Source organism: Mandrillus leucophaeus, unplaced genomic scaffold (assembly GCF_000951045.1).
Source record: "Mandrillus leucophaeus isolate KB7577 unplaced genomic scaffold, Mleu.le_1.0 Scaffold9, whole genome shotgun sequence".
NCBI lineage: Eukaryota > Metazoa > Chordata > Mammalia > Primates > Cercopithecidae > Mandrillus > Mandrillus leucophaeus.
In genome coordinates, this window is record NW_012109807.1 from 7,615,822 (window position 1) to 7,627,762 (window position 11,941).

General features: G+C 40.9%; 2 protein-coding genes across 3 annotated transcripts in view; one reads left to right on the forward strand and one right to left on the reverse strand.

Moving 5' to 3' along the window:
• The window catches only part of MGAT4A (mannosyl (alpha-1,3-)-glycoprotein beta-1,4-N-acetylglucosaminyltransferase, isozyme A), a 137,346-nt gene extending 134,572 nt beyond the window's left edge, over nucleotides 1-2,774 (forward strand). The window contains exon 13 of the mRNA XM_011969622.1: nucleotides 2,684-2,774. Within this exon, the coding sequence (XP_011825012.1) occupies nucleotides 2,684-2,707 (24 nt within the window). The 3' untranslated portion in view covers nucleotides 2,708-2,774. The remainder of the gene's footprint in view (nucleotides 1-2,683) is intronic.
• Nucleotides 2,775-5,672: 2,898 nt separating this feature from the next.
• UNC50 (unc-50 homolog (C. elegans)) overlaps nucleotides 5,673-11,941 on the reverse strand; it is a 15,313-nt gene continuing 9,044 nt past the window's right edge. The window contains exons 3-5 of one of the 2 annotated variants that reach the window (XM_011969620.1): nucleotides 7,831-7,970; nucleotides 7,644-7,745; nucleotides 5,673-6,022 (exon numbers count right to left, since the gene is read on the reverse strand). In XM_011969620.1, coding sequence (XP_011825010.1) covers nucleotides 5,886-6,022; nucleotides 7,644-7,745; nucleotides 7,831-7,970 — 379 coding nt within the window. In that variant the 3' untranslated portion in view covers nucleotides 5,673-5,885. Of the gene's footprint in view, nucleotides 6,045-7,643; nucleotides 7,746-7,830; nucleotides 7,971-11,941 lie in introns of both variants that reach the window. The other variant, XM_011969619.1, reaches the window with a different exon arrangement.

Genomic DNA, 11,941 nt, shown 5'->3' on the forward strand with positions numbered 1-11,941 from the left:
AATTAGCCGGGCGTGGTGGCGGGCGCCTGTAGTCCCAGCTACTCAGGAGGCTGAGGCAGGAGAATGGCGTGAACCCGGGAGGCGGAGCTGGCAGTGAGCACAGATTGCGCCACTGCACTCCAGCCTGGGCAACAGAGCAAGACTCCATTTCAAAAAAAAAAAAAAGATGAATGATCAACATCAGTTCCCAGTCAGTCTGCTGGACACACTGGGGTGCCACAAGTGGGTTGCAGGTTGGTTGCAGATGGGCAGAGATGGATTCTGCTGAGCTTTCAGAGTGGCCGCCAGCTGGGGCCTAGCGTTGGGGCAAGGTTCCAGCTGGCGGTCTCTAACCTGGAGGAGCTTCATCTAGTTACCCAATGTGCTGAACCAACAGCATCAAATAGCTTCATTTCCTGTGCAGTGTTAGGAAGTGCAAACGTTTGGAAACACTGATACAGTACAATTATTTCCATCACTCCATGTTGCCACAATTTTTAGCTACTTTTCTTGATTGAAAAGTCAATCACGTTGCCAAAAATGATTTTTATGTCAGTTAAAGGCCAGTTGAAATTTTTTTATTAGGATGTTTTAAATTTACTTTTCACTTTCTTGAATTTTTTTCTTCTCAAATTTCCTTGGCCCAGTGCCCACAAGCAAATTTCATTCAAAAACAGGAATAACCTTTCATCATAAAATTTTGCCACCAGCTTGGCGTACTAAATGACCGCAAAAATAACTGAGTAACCAGAGGTAAAAATCTGTGCAGGTGGGCTTAGGAGTCCCCTGGGGTCCCTGGTTCCTCAGTTGCCAACTCTGGTTTCATGAAGAAAGACCAGGCGCTGGAAATCTAGGGAGGAGAAAGTTAGTGCAGCACCTGGTGTGATCTGTTACAACTTCTTTAAAGACAGTCTGCCTGGCTCGCTTTTCCCTGTTTTCATGCAGTTTCCCCTCCCAGCATCAGCCTACCTGTTCCTAAGAAACTCATTCTTGTTCCCAAGACTCCTTTTAGTCAAATCTTTCCTATCATTCCAGGACTTTCTTGTACTTCCCTCCCCATGAATCTACCAGTGCCTAGGGTGGGCCAGGCACAAGGCAGGCGGCCAGTCAGCATCTGGATGTGGGACCAGTTTTTCCAGCTGCCCTCCTCTTTCTCTTTTTTTTAAAATTATTATTTTGTATTATTTTTGAGACAGGGTCTCACTTTGTTGCCCAGGCTGGAGTGCAGTGGTGCTCTAAATAGCTCACTGCAGCCTTGACCTCCAGTTTCAAGCAATCCTCCTGCCTCAGCCTCCCAAAGTGCTGGGATTATAGGTGTATGCCACCATGCCCAGCCCACTTTCTCTCTCTTAACTCCCTCTCCCTGCTGTTGTTGCCATACTCTTGCACACACAATCAGCTGTCTAGTTTTTGACTGTTTGTGGATAAGTTTGTGTGTATGGTGTGTGTTGTCTCTCTCACCAGATTTCAGGTTCCTGAGGCGAGCCTGCAGCTCATACTGCTCATCTGTCCTCTCCTGTGATGGGTGCTCAAGGCCTGTCACTGTTGGTTACTCCCTCTGTTCTGCCCAGTTCTGCACTCAACTAGTAGAAGCAGCCATGCTTTCCCCAGCAAGAAATTGTAGTGGTCGCCCTTAAGAGCAGTGTGAGGGCAGAAGATGAAGGGAGGGGAAGAGTCCTTGGAACTGGAAGAAGGTAAATACTCTGCCTTGAGAGGGCACTGAACCATTTTACCAAAATAGGAAATGGAAAAAGTGTCAAAGGTTGGGACTAGTTTTAAAAACACATACAGCCAGTAGACACATGGGGGCTGTTAAAATAATTTTTTTTTTACCCGGTTCTGCCATCACACGCACTAGTGACATTCCAAGTATTTAGTGGCCATGTGGGGCTAGTGGCCACCACACTGGACACCACGGACGCAGAACTTTTCCATCGCCGCAGAGAGCTCTGTTGACCAGTACTGTGTCCAGAGTGCTCGTTATGAACAGTTTAGAAACCACGATTAATACATTCTCCTTATGAGGTTAAAAGCAGACATGGGAATAGAACATAACACAAATGATGATGAGTATTTTGGGTGAGAAGAGAAAGCCGAGGACCCATTTCTAGAATTCTAAGATGTAAGATTTAAGTTCTTTATCTTAGTCTCATGCATTCTCCACATCATGCGCTGTACCATACTGTGTAGTCAGAACAGACAATGTGATTGAAAAGCTTTGGAAAAAGTGAACACAAAGGATTATTTAGCACACAGGCTTGTAGATACGTATGTGTGTATTTATTCAAGCATTGGAGATGGTTGAATACCTTTGAACAAAGTGTATAGCTTCTCAAAATCAGTGGTTGCACTAGTAAATAATTAGAAGGTGTTATTTTTAAAACTATAAGCAAAATTATGAAGGCCTTTAAAAAATCTATCATAATAATGAAAAAGAGGTTGTCTCCCAACAGTGCTGTCCCTCAAAGATTGGTTATGTGGAAACAGCACATTTGGAGATTGTTCTAGTGAATAGCAGTGTATATTTGTGGTGCGCAAATTTCTAAGAATGACCCCCTACTGACACCCCTGCCAATGACCTTGTACAATATCCTCCCCCTCTGAGCATGGGTGGAACCTGTTTGATCTATGATTGTATCATGTTATGTAGCAAAAGGAAGACTGTCTGGGGGTGGCTAATCAAATCTTGTGACTCCTTTAGAAGCAGAGAGTTTCCTCGGGCTGGTAGCAGAAGTCAGAGACAGAGCAGAAGGACCCCAGGCACCATTGCTGTTTTAAGGTAGGGGGCTGCATGAGAAAGAATGCACGTGGCTTTAAGGAGCTGAGAGAGGCCTTGGCTAATAGCCCAGGGAGCTGGGAACTGCAGTCCTACAGCCACGGGAACTGAATTCAGCTCATTCATGGGCTTGGAAAGGCATTCATCTCCAGTCTCCAGGTAAGACCCAGCCTGGCCAACACTTTTTTGAGTCCAGCCTTCTGAGACCCTAAGCCAAGAACTCAGTTAAGCCTGCTTGGACTTCTGACCTACAGAACTATGAGAGAATAAATCAGTGGTGTTTTAAGCTGCTAAATTTGTGGCAAATTTGTTATGTCAGAATAGGAAATGAATACAGTATTTTAAAAGAGGTAAAGAGGAACTCTTCGTACTTGATTCCCTGTAGTATGCTGGATCTTTCTTGGTAAATGCATGAATAAAGTCTTCAGTAGCAAGTCATGTACCTGGACCTCGTTGGGGATGTTCTCTTGCCAGAGATCTCAGTTCGTCTTCGTTGGACGTTTGTTGGCAAAGTTGCAGCATCTTACTGAGTAGCATTTTGTAAAGGAACTGCTAGAATGAGACTATAGGAATAGGACTGAAACAGTGTATAATGAATCTTTTTTATTTCTAGAAGAGGTGTTACTTTATGCTGATTTAGACTGCTCTGAGCCTGTCAGAAGTAAATTCAAGAATGATTAACAGTGGTATTTTAGATACAACATTAAGAGCAAAAACAACCTTGGCCTTGTAGAGATCAGATAATCTACTATTTATCGAGGGACTTAATTTTTTTTTAACCAAAACTTAGTTTCTCTTTTTACCATCTAGAACAGATCAAATCCTGTATGGGCCAGCCAAATGTTTGCAGTTTGAGAATGTTTTGCAAATACCTCTCTGCTTCCAAGCCATTAATTGCTAATGAAGTTTTATTTTGTCCATTAATTTTTGTGCTTATTTTTACTGTATTGCCATGGCCTTGATACAAGACAAGTAGAACTAAAAGAAAGAAAATGAGAGGTTAAGACTGTCAAAAGTTAAGAAATGTGAGTCATAATCATACCTTAATGTTTTAAGGGAACTTTATCCAATCCAATCCCTTTATAGAAAAGGAACTTTTCCAAGCTATGTTGCAATATTTATAGTGTGTAAAATTTTGTTTGACTTTGGTAGTTGTGCATTTTAAATTATTGATCTTATATGCTACGATAACTAGTATGCTTACTTTCTTTAGTGCATGTGATCATACAGTGCTAAAAAGATATTTTTTAAAGACCCAACCAAACTGAGGATTTTGTTATACATATCTGTATCAACACCTATATATAAACTCCTCTCTTCTTACCTGAAACACTCCTTCACCGGTTTGGGCACTAACTAGATCCTTTTCAAAGGAACAGACGGGAGTGAGCAAGCTGGCACTCCAGAGTGCGTCTGAGCTGAGAATTTAGAAGACCTTATTCAAGAAAGTAAACTGAGCATTGACGGGAAGGCACTTTGTGCGAACTATCCTTCCCACTGTTAACGTTGCAGTAAAAATTGTGGAAAAAAAAAATAGTGGTGCTAACATTGTTCTTAAATGAAGATTGTTTTTGTTGTGGGGAATATTTTAATACTCTTGGACTTCAGGGAGGCTATTTTATGTGTCACTTGCTCCTAGTTGTTTCATTGTGTTAGTAATTAGCAAACTGTCCTGGATCCAAGGGTTTGGTACTTTTGCTTGATTAGCATTCCATTATTTATTTGAAATGCTCAGTGTGTGCTCAAATTTGGTGAAAATATCTTTTGAAGACATATTCTCTGAGCCTTAAAAATGGCTGCTATCGACAGTACTGTAAGATGCACTGCCAGTAGATTTGATACTTTTCATTTCAGTGTAGGCAGTAATGTTTTCTAAGAAAGATTTAGAAATCAGCATAGTACAACAACTGTGTTTCATTTATGGAATGAAAAAACTGAAGTGTCCCATTCAGAACACTTTGGAAAGGCTGTCTTTGCGTTAGGGGATGCTTCTGGAAGCATCCCTTAGAGAAGCTGCCTGAGGAATCTCCTTGCCAGGTTGTACCAGATTCTTTTTTTTTCCCCTTAAATGTATTGTATATATTTTCCTTAAAATGTCTTCATTGGCTGAATGATTCGTATCTGTAGTAATATTTTAGGTACTTGTTGGATTTTTAAAGGAAGATTATTTATTTTCAGATTTGCTGCTATAATTGAAAACCTAATAACTGGTCCTGTTGATTGTGCCTTTCATCACTGTTTTTCTGTGCCACGACCGTTCATGTGTATTTGAAATAAAGAAGTTTAAAAAGCCATGTTGAATTCAAGATTCCTTCTAATAAAAACAGGTGAAACTTAATGAGTGGTATTTTATTGTTAATTTTGTTTAACACTGATACATACTAGTTATCCATTTTCGGTTAGAAAAAAAGTGGATTCTTTATTTGGGTTTTGTAAAGTCTTTAAAGGGGGAAAAAAAAAAAGCCTTACTGTGAAGACAGTGATGACGAATAGTATGCTGATGTTCACTTTATTATATGCACTATACAGTTCCTAAAATAAGAGTAGCTACCTGGGCCTCTTTGATCTAAAATATTTAGGGGCTATTAAGTTTTTAATGTAGAAAATGCTACTAATGATGCTTAGGGCCTGAAGTACAGTGACCCCCGTTTGAGGGGCACTACAGGTTAAAGAGGATTCTGAAGGTTAGAAGGGATCATGTGGCTTATCTAAATATTTAAAATACAGCTCATTAGAAATGGAGATTATGCATTTTTGTCAACAGGAGAGAGATGGGGCTGGATGATTATTCCCTTGTTCTCCAACTAGATACTCTTTCAAAAATACTTAATTCATGTTGTTTTACATGTTTTCCCCATGCCCTTAGCATTTTACATGTAACTCTTAGGTTTGCAAATATTAGAGTGAACACACATGCTTTAGTTTAAAAAATATTTATTATAGAAATGTACATTTAATTAGTTTTAAGGAATGTACCTGACCACAGTGTTAATATATATTTCTTCAAATTTGCAAACTTTACACCTTTAAGATATCTACAAAGATAATAGTTTATTTACAAGTTTTACAAGAAATGATCACTTCACAATACTGTTGACACAGTTATGATTGAATATTCTCACTTTTTTTTTTACTTCACTCTGTACTTATAGAAGGAACACAGAGTATGGGTGAAGTTCCATCCCAGTGCCAGGGACAGCCCGTAGAGCAGAATCAGAGGTGCAAATGGATACAGAAGAATTACTGTATTTTTCAAAAATGGCAATGCTGGAAAAGAAAGGAATCCAAACTGATTTTTTAAAAAACATTATGACTAATAAATGAACATTTTGAAAGACAGCTTACTTCAACATGTGGGGTGGAAGGGAATGCATCTTTTGAATCAGTAAGGTTATGCTATTTATACCCAGAACTAGACGACTCCTCCCAACCCCTCTGTGCTGTTTCCTTCTTGTCTAGGGCTGGGAAGAAACCTAGGAGAGGAATGATTTCAGCACAGAGACCGAGTGGGACATACACTGGACTGAGAGAGGTTAACAGGGAGGGAGAAATATCACAAATATTCATGAAAACAGTGGTGAATTTAAACTTGTGACTGCCTCAGAAGCCTCTAGGAGTCCAACTTCAAGTACAGAGATGGATGATATAGGAAAATATCTTTTAGCTATTTGAGATTTTCCAGTGTAAAGCATTAGACCCTCACTTTAAGAAGGTGTGAGCTCAACTAGTAGCCCAGGCTTCAGAAAAGAACTGAAACTCTTAAATATAAAAATCTGGCTCCAAATACTGATGTTTCTTGGTCACTGGTTAGTTGGCGGGACCCTACCCCATGCATCCTGACCTGAGTATTTCTCATACAGGAAGGTCTTAAACAGAAACTGAGCTGTACTCCAACTATTCTAAGTGGTATAGGAGTTAGGAGCAGTGTTCAAATAACCACTTAGAGAAACCACAGTGCTGCAGTGTTCTCATCACAAAACACTTTCAAAATTCATTAGAAATGGCACAAACATCTCCCCTGGACTAGAGAAAGCACTCCCCAAACAAAGCATTACAATGAAGGGGTTAAGTGTTCCCTGGCCAACCAGCCGAAGGGGGAGAGAATGGGGGTGGGAACAACTCTGGAGCCAGGCACAGTCAGAGCCATCTGTATTTACAGTTAGGTCCTAACCATCTACAGTAACAGGAAAGGAAGGGCTAAGAAACATACAGTGCAGTCTCTAGATTTTATTTGGCTTTATTTAATGGAGATCATTTCTTAAATGAAAAATTATGTTCCTCATTCATATTAAGAAAAATGAACTGACAACAGGATTTAAGAGGAAATCTGCATACATGTCCTGAGGACAATAAATGCTGGGCCCGATCTTCTGTGATCGTCTACAGAACCATACGGTAATCAAGAAAACTAAAAAGGGGGCGAGAAGTATGACTCCAAAGGCTTTAGAGAACTTCAGTTCATAGACCTGTATAACAAGATTCTGGGTCCCACCTTTCTTCGCTCTAGCCTCCGGCTGGTAACCCACAACCTGAAAGCATGGGAGAAGAGGAGGAGCGAATGGTCTTGGATTCCTGCAAGTCATTTGGAGATAACCAGTACGGTTTAACATGGTTCCTTCAAAGTATAAAATCTGTTATATACCAGCTAGGCCATTTTCTAGCTGCATGACCATGGGTAAGCTGCTTAATCTCTGTGCCTCAGTTTCCTCATTTGAAAACCAGAAACAAGTAAACCTGTGTAATTATGAAGATTAAATGAGATAATGCACATAAAATATTTAGGACAGTGCCTGTAAGTGTTCCATAAAAGCAAGCTATTAGCATTACTGTTACAACTTTCCCCCTCTTCCTATGTTCTCACCCAAAAACATTTTAAAAAATTACTTACCACTGTATCCCAGGAAAGTGACATAGATATAATAGCCAACTGCAACCAACCATAAGGTGTTTCCAACTAAATATCCAATAAATGTGTCTGTCAGGATAACATCTGCCAGAAGAGATGCAGACCATGAGTCCCTTCACCAATGCATGCAGTGAAGACTTGGATAATATTCTAAGTAACTGCTACTTACGGTTGATGAAAAAAAGCTGGATGAAATGCAAAATGACCAGGAGTGGATAAAAAGCATTGAGATGCACATCAAAAGCATAGCCCCATTCCACATCATAGTCTCTGCTCTGTCGTTTCACTAAATACTTGTTAGAGATGAACCTAAGAGCAAAATTAAAATTTCTTTCATAATAAAATTGATTCTGTAAATGTTTACTTACTATGTGGCAGACATTCTAAATTCTGGAGCTATACCAGTAGACAAAACAGACAAAAATCCCTACCTTCCACCTAGGAAGGAAGACTGACCATGGATAAATATGTTAGATGGTACTATGGAAAGAGAGAGAGCAGTAGAGAAATGTGGAGAAGACAAACCTGAGATGCAATTTTACATATGAGGGTTATAAAGTAACATTTGGGTAAAGACCCAAGGACAGTGATGGTGCCTGGCAGGTCTGAGGAATGGTAAAAAGACCAATGTGCTGAAAGAAAAGGAGCAAGAAATGAAGTCAGAGAAGAAACAGGGTTGGGTCCAACATCAGGTCACACAGGATCCATGTTTGACTCCATGTTTCATGGAGCCTGTGGCCATTTTACAATCTTTGGCTTTTATTCCTGGTGAAATGAGAAGCCTTATTTGACTTAAATGCCTTGACAGAGCCTCCCTGGTGGCTGATCTGAGAACAGACTCGAGAGACAACACTGGAAGCAGAGGCCAGTTAGAAGGCTACAGCAAGGAAGAGATGAGCAGAGGGACTGGTGGCAGTGGAGGTGCTGAGATGTGGCACACATGATACTCGGAAGGTAGAGCCCTGACATTACTGGATGTCAGTATGAGAAAAAAAGACTCAAGGATGACTGAGAGATTTCTGCCTTGAACAAATGGAAGATGGAGCCGCCTTCAATTGAGGTGGGGCTGGCTGTGAGAAGAGTGGTTTTGAGGTGGGAAGGAGTGTGCGGAAGTTTGAATTTGGACCTGTTATGTTGAAGATGCCAACTAGTATGGAGTAAGAAGTTGTATACCATGTTTAGAGTTTAGAGGACAAGTCCAAACTGGAGATATAAACTCATCAGTGTGTAGATGATATTAATATTTAAAGCCACGGGCCTGAATCGTGTCACCAAAAATATGTGGATAATGAACAGGCCCAAGGCCCAAGACCCCTATTAAGAGGAGGATGAAATAGTAAGAAGCAGTTAGGAAGAGTGACACATCCAGCCGTAAGAACAATTATTCAAGCGTATGTCACTGTTCTACAACATGGCCTGCTAGTTTTTCAGTTCAATGATGAATAAAAAGTAAAATATCCAAGTAATAGAAAAGTAGATCTTCAAAGAACAAAAGTTGTATTATAAACATATATTGGAAATTCAATGTACTTTTTAATGTATTACTTCATTTCATCTCAAGGATACAATTAAGAATATACTATTCTGACACTGGGGATAAAAATGAAAAATAAACAGATGAAAAACATGGTACAATACTAATGGTAACAGTTCCTGCATTTAGTTATCTGAAAATGCCAAAACAATACTGAACAAACTAGAGCTTACCAAGACAGTTTCCTTTTTAGCCAAGAATGTGTGCCATTCAAATTGTATGGAATCAACATGTAGCTCACTCCCCAAGAGCACCCTCTATGAAAGCAGACGTTCTCTGCTGCCCCTATTCCCCTGCTTATCCCAAATGGGTACTTTCCACGCTTCTGGCCTCAGTGAGAGTCTTTCCTCTAGAAGACAGATGTGCCTTCTGAGAGCACTCCAAGGCACTGTGGTTTTCACCTCCCAGCTCCGCATTAACGCCAGTCAGAGGCTCATCATGGCCCAGACTGTTGCCTCTAGGTCTAGAGTCATCAACCTCAGTGTCTACTGACCTTTTCCACTCTTCAACAAGTTCCCTGAACTCAACAGGCCATCAAGGGCTGCTTCATCTGCACCTGCTGCTTCCTCAGTCCTCCAAGGCCAAACCTTGCAGGCCATCCCAAAGAAGCCTCCCACCTACTCCCCCTTCCTGATCCTCCCTCATACCTTGTTATCTCAGGAAGCTCTCGAATCCATTTCTCCTCTCTATTCCCATCACCACCATACTATCTGGGCCTCCTCTACTCCTACGCAGACCTCTGCAAGTGTATCCAGCCTTGCCCACTCACTACTCCAACTTTTGCCTCCTCCACTGCCATGGAAAAGATTTTTCCTGAAGTGTGAGTTTGACATTATTTCCTTACTTCAAAGCCTCAAACCTCCCCACCTCCTTCTGCCCCCAACCCAAACATGCAGTCTATGAGATAAAGTCCAATTTTTTTCCTGAATGGCATTAAGGCTAATTTCTGTAGTCACATCTCTTCCCCAGTCACTCGGTGTCACCCTATGCTCCCAGACCTAGCATGCTGTTCCACACCTCTATGCCTCTGCACTTGCAATTCCTGGTGCCAGGAGTCAACTATTCCCCATCTCCACAAACCACCTCCTTATGCTGGCTTCAGTAATACATCTGTGATGGTCATGATTACATGCAGTCATTTCTCCTTCTAGTTCCTCACACAACATAGGTTCTCAAAACTACACTGAATCCCTTTCTATGTAATTCGAACTATGATACAGACTCACATGAAAGGTGCTAATCTCCAGCTTGATTTGGTTTCTGTGGCTGATATGGTTTGGCTGTGTCCCCAACCCAAAATCTCATCTTGAACAGTAATCTCCGAAATTCCCATATGTCAAGGGTGGGGCCAGATGGACATAACTTCCCCCATGCTGTTCTCGTGATAGTCAGTGAGTCTCACAAGATCCGATGGTTTAATAAGCATTTGGCATTTCCCCCACTTGTACTCACTCCCTCCTGCCACCTTGTGAGGAAGGTGGCTGCTTCTCCTTTGCCTTCCGCCATGATTGTAAGTTTCCTGAGGCCTCCCTAGCAATGCAGAACTGTGAGTCAATTAAACCTCTTTCCTTTATAAATTACCCAGTCTCAGTTATTTCTTTATAGCAGCGCTGAGAACAGACTAAGACAGTGGCCTCCAGAATTACGTATTCATGGCAGAATGCTTATTATGAATGAAACTATTCCTTTGAAAGTCTTATTTATTGAAATTTCAAAATACACCATTTGTTTTTCATGAATTTCTTGGTAATGAATACGTGATTACATTAGTATTAATTCTAGGCCAGATTTTAGAATTTATGTTAACAGTGCACAGCATTTATTGGCTAACTAGCATATACAAAAGTTCTGCTGTACTAGTCGGAAGTTACAAAGAAAAATACAGGCATATATCATTTTACCACACTGCACTGTACCGCACCTCAGAGAGACAGTAGTTTTTTAATTTTTACATATTAAAGGTTTGTGGCAACCATGTCCAGCAAGTATTCCTGTGCCATTTTTCCAGCAACATATGCTCACTTCACATCTCTGTGTCAGCATTTTCTAGCAATAAAGCATTTTAAAGTCTGTACATTGCTTTTTAGAGCCATAGTGCTACTGTACACTTAAGACTACAGGACAGTGTAAATATGATTTTAATATGCACCGGGAACCAACACATCTCTGTGACTCAGTTTACTGCGATATTTGCTTTACTGAAGTAGTCTGGCATGGAACTAGCATATCTGAGCTACGCCTGTAAAAGGCTGGTATTGGCCAGGCGTGGTGGCTCACACCTGTAATGCCAGCATTTTGGGAGGCCGAGGTGGGAGGATCACCTGAGGTCAGGAGTTCGAGACCAGCCTGGCCAACATGGCAAAACCCCGTCTCTACTAAAAGTACAAAAATTAGCCGGGTGTGGTGGTAGTGTGCCTGTAATCCCAGCTACTCAGGGACGCTGCAGCAGGAGATTTGCTTGAACCCGGGAGGTGGAGGTTGCAGCAAGCTGAGATTGCACCATTGCATTCCAGCCTGGGTGACAGAGTGAGACTTCATCTCAAAAAAAAAGGCTGGTATCATCAGAAGTTATAGTTGCAGAGTTTTGCTTAAAATATTAGTAACTACCAAATATTGAACACTTAACTATGTGTCAGGTACTTTTCATAACATAATTCTCTCAAAAATTGGACAAAATAGTTAACTCAATTTTACAAAATAAAGAGACTGGGACTAAGAGTTTCACAGATGGCGAGCGACACAGAAG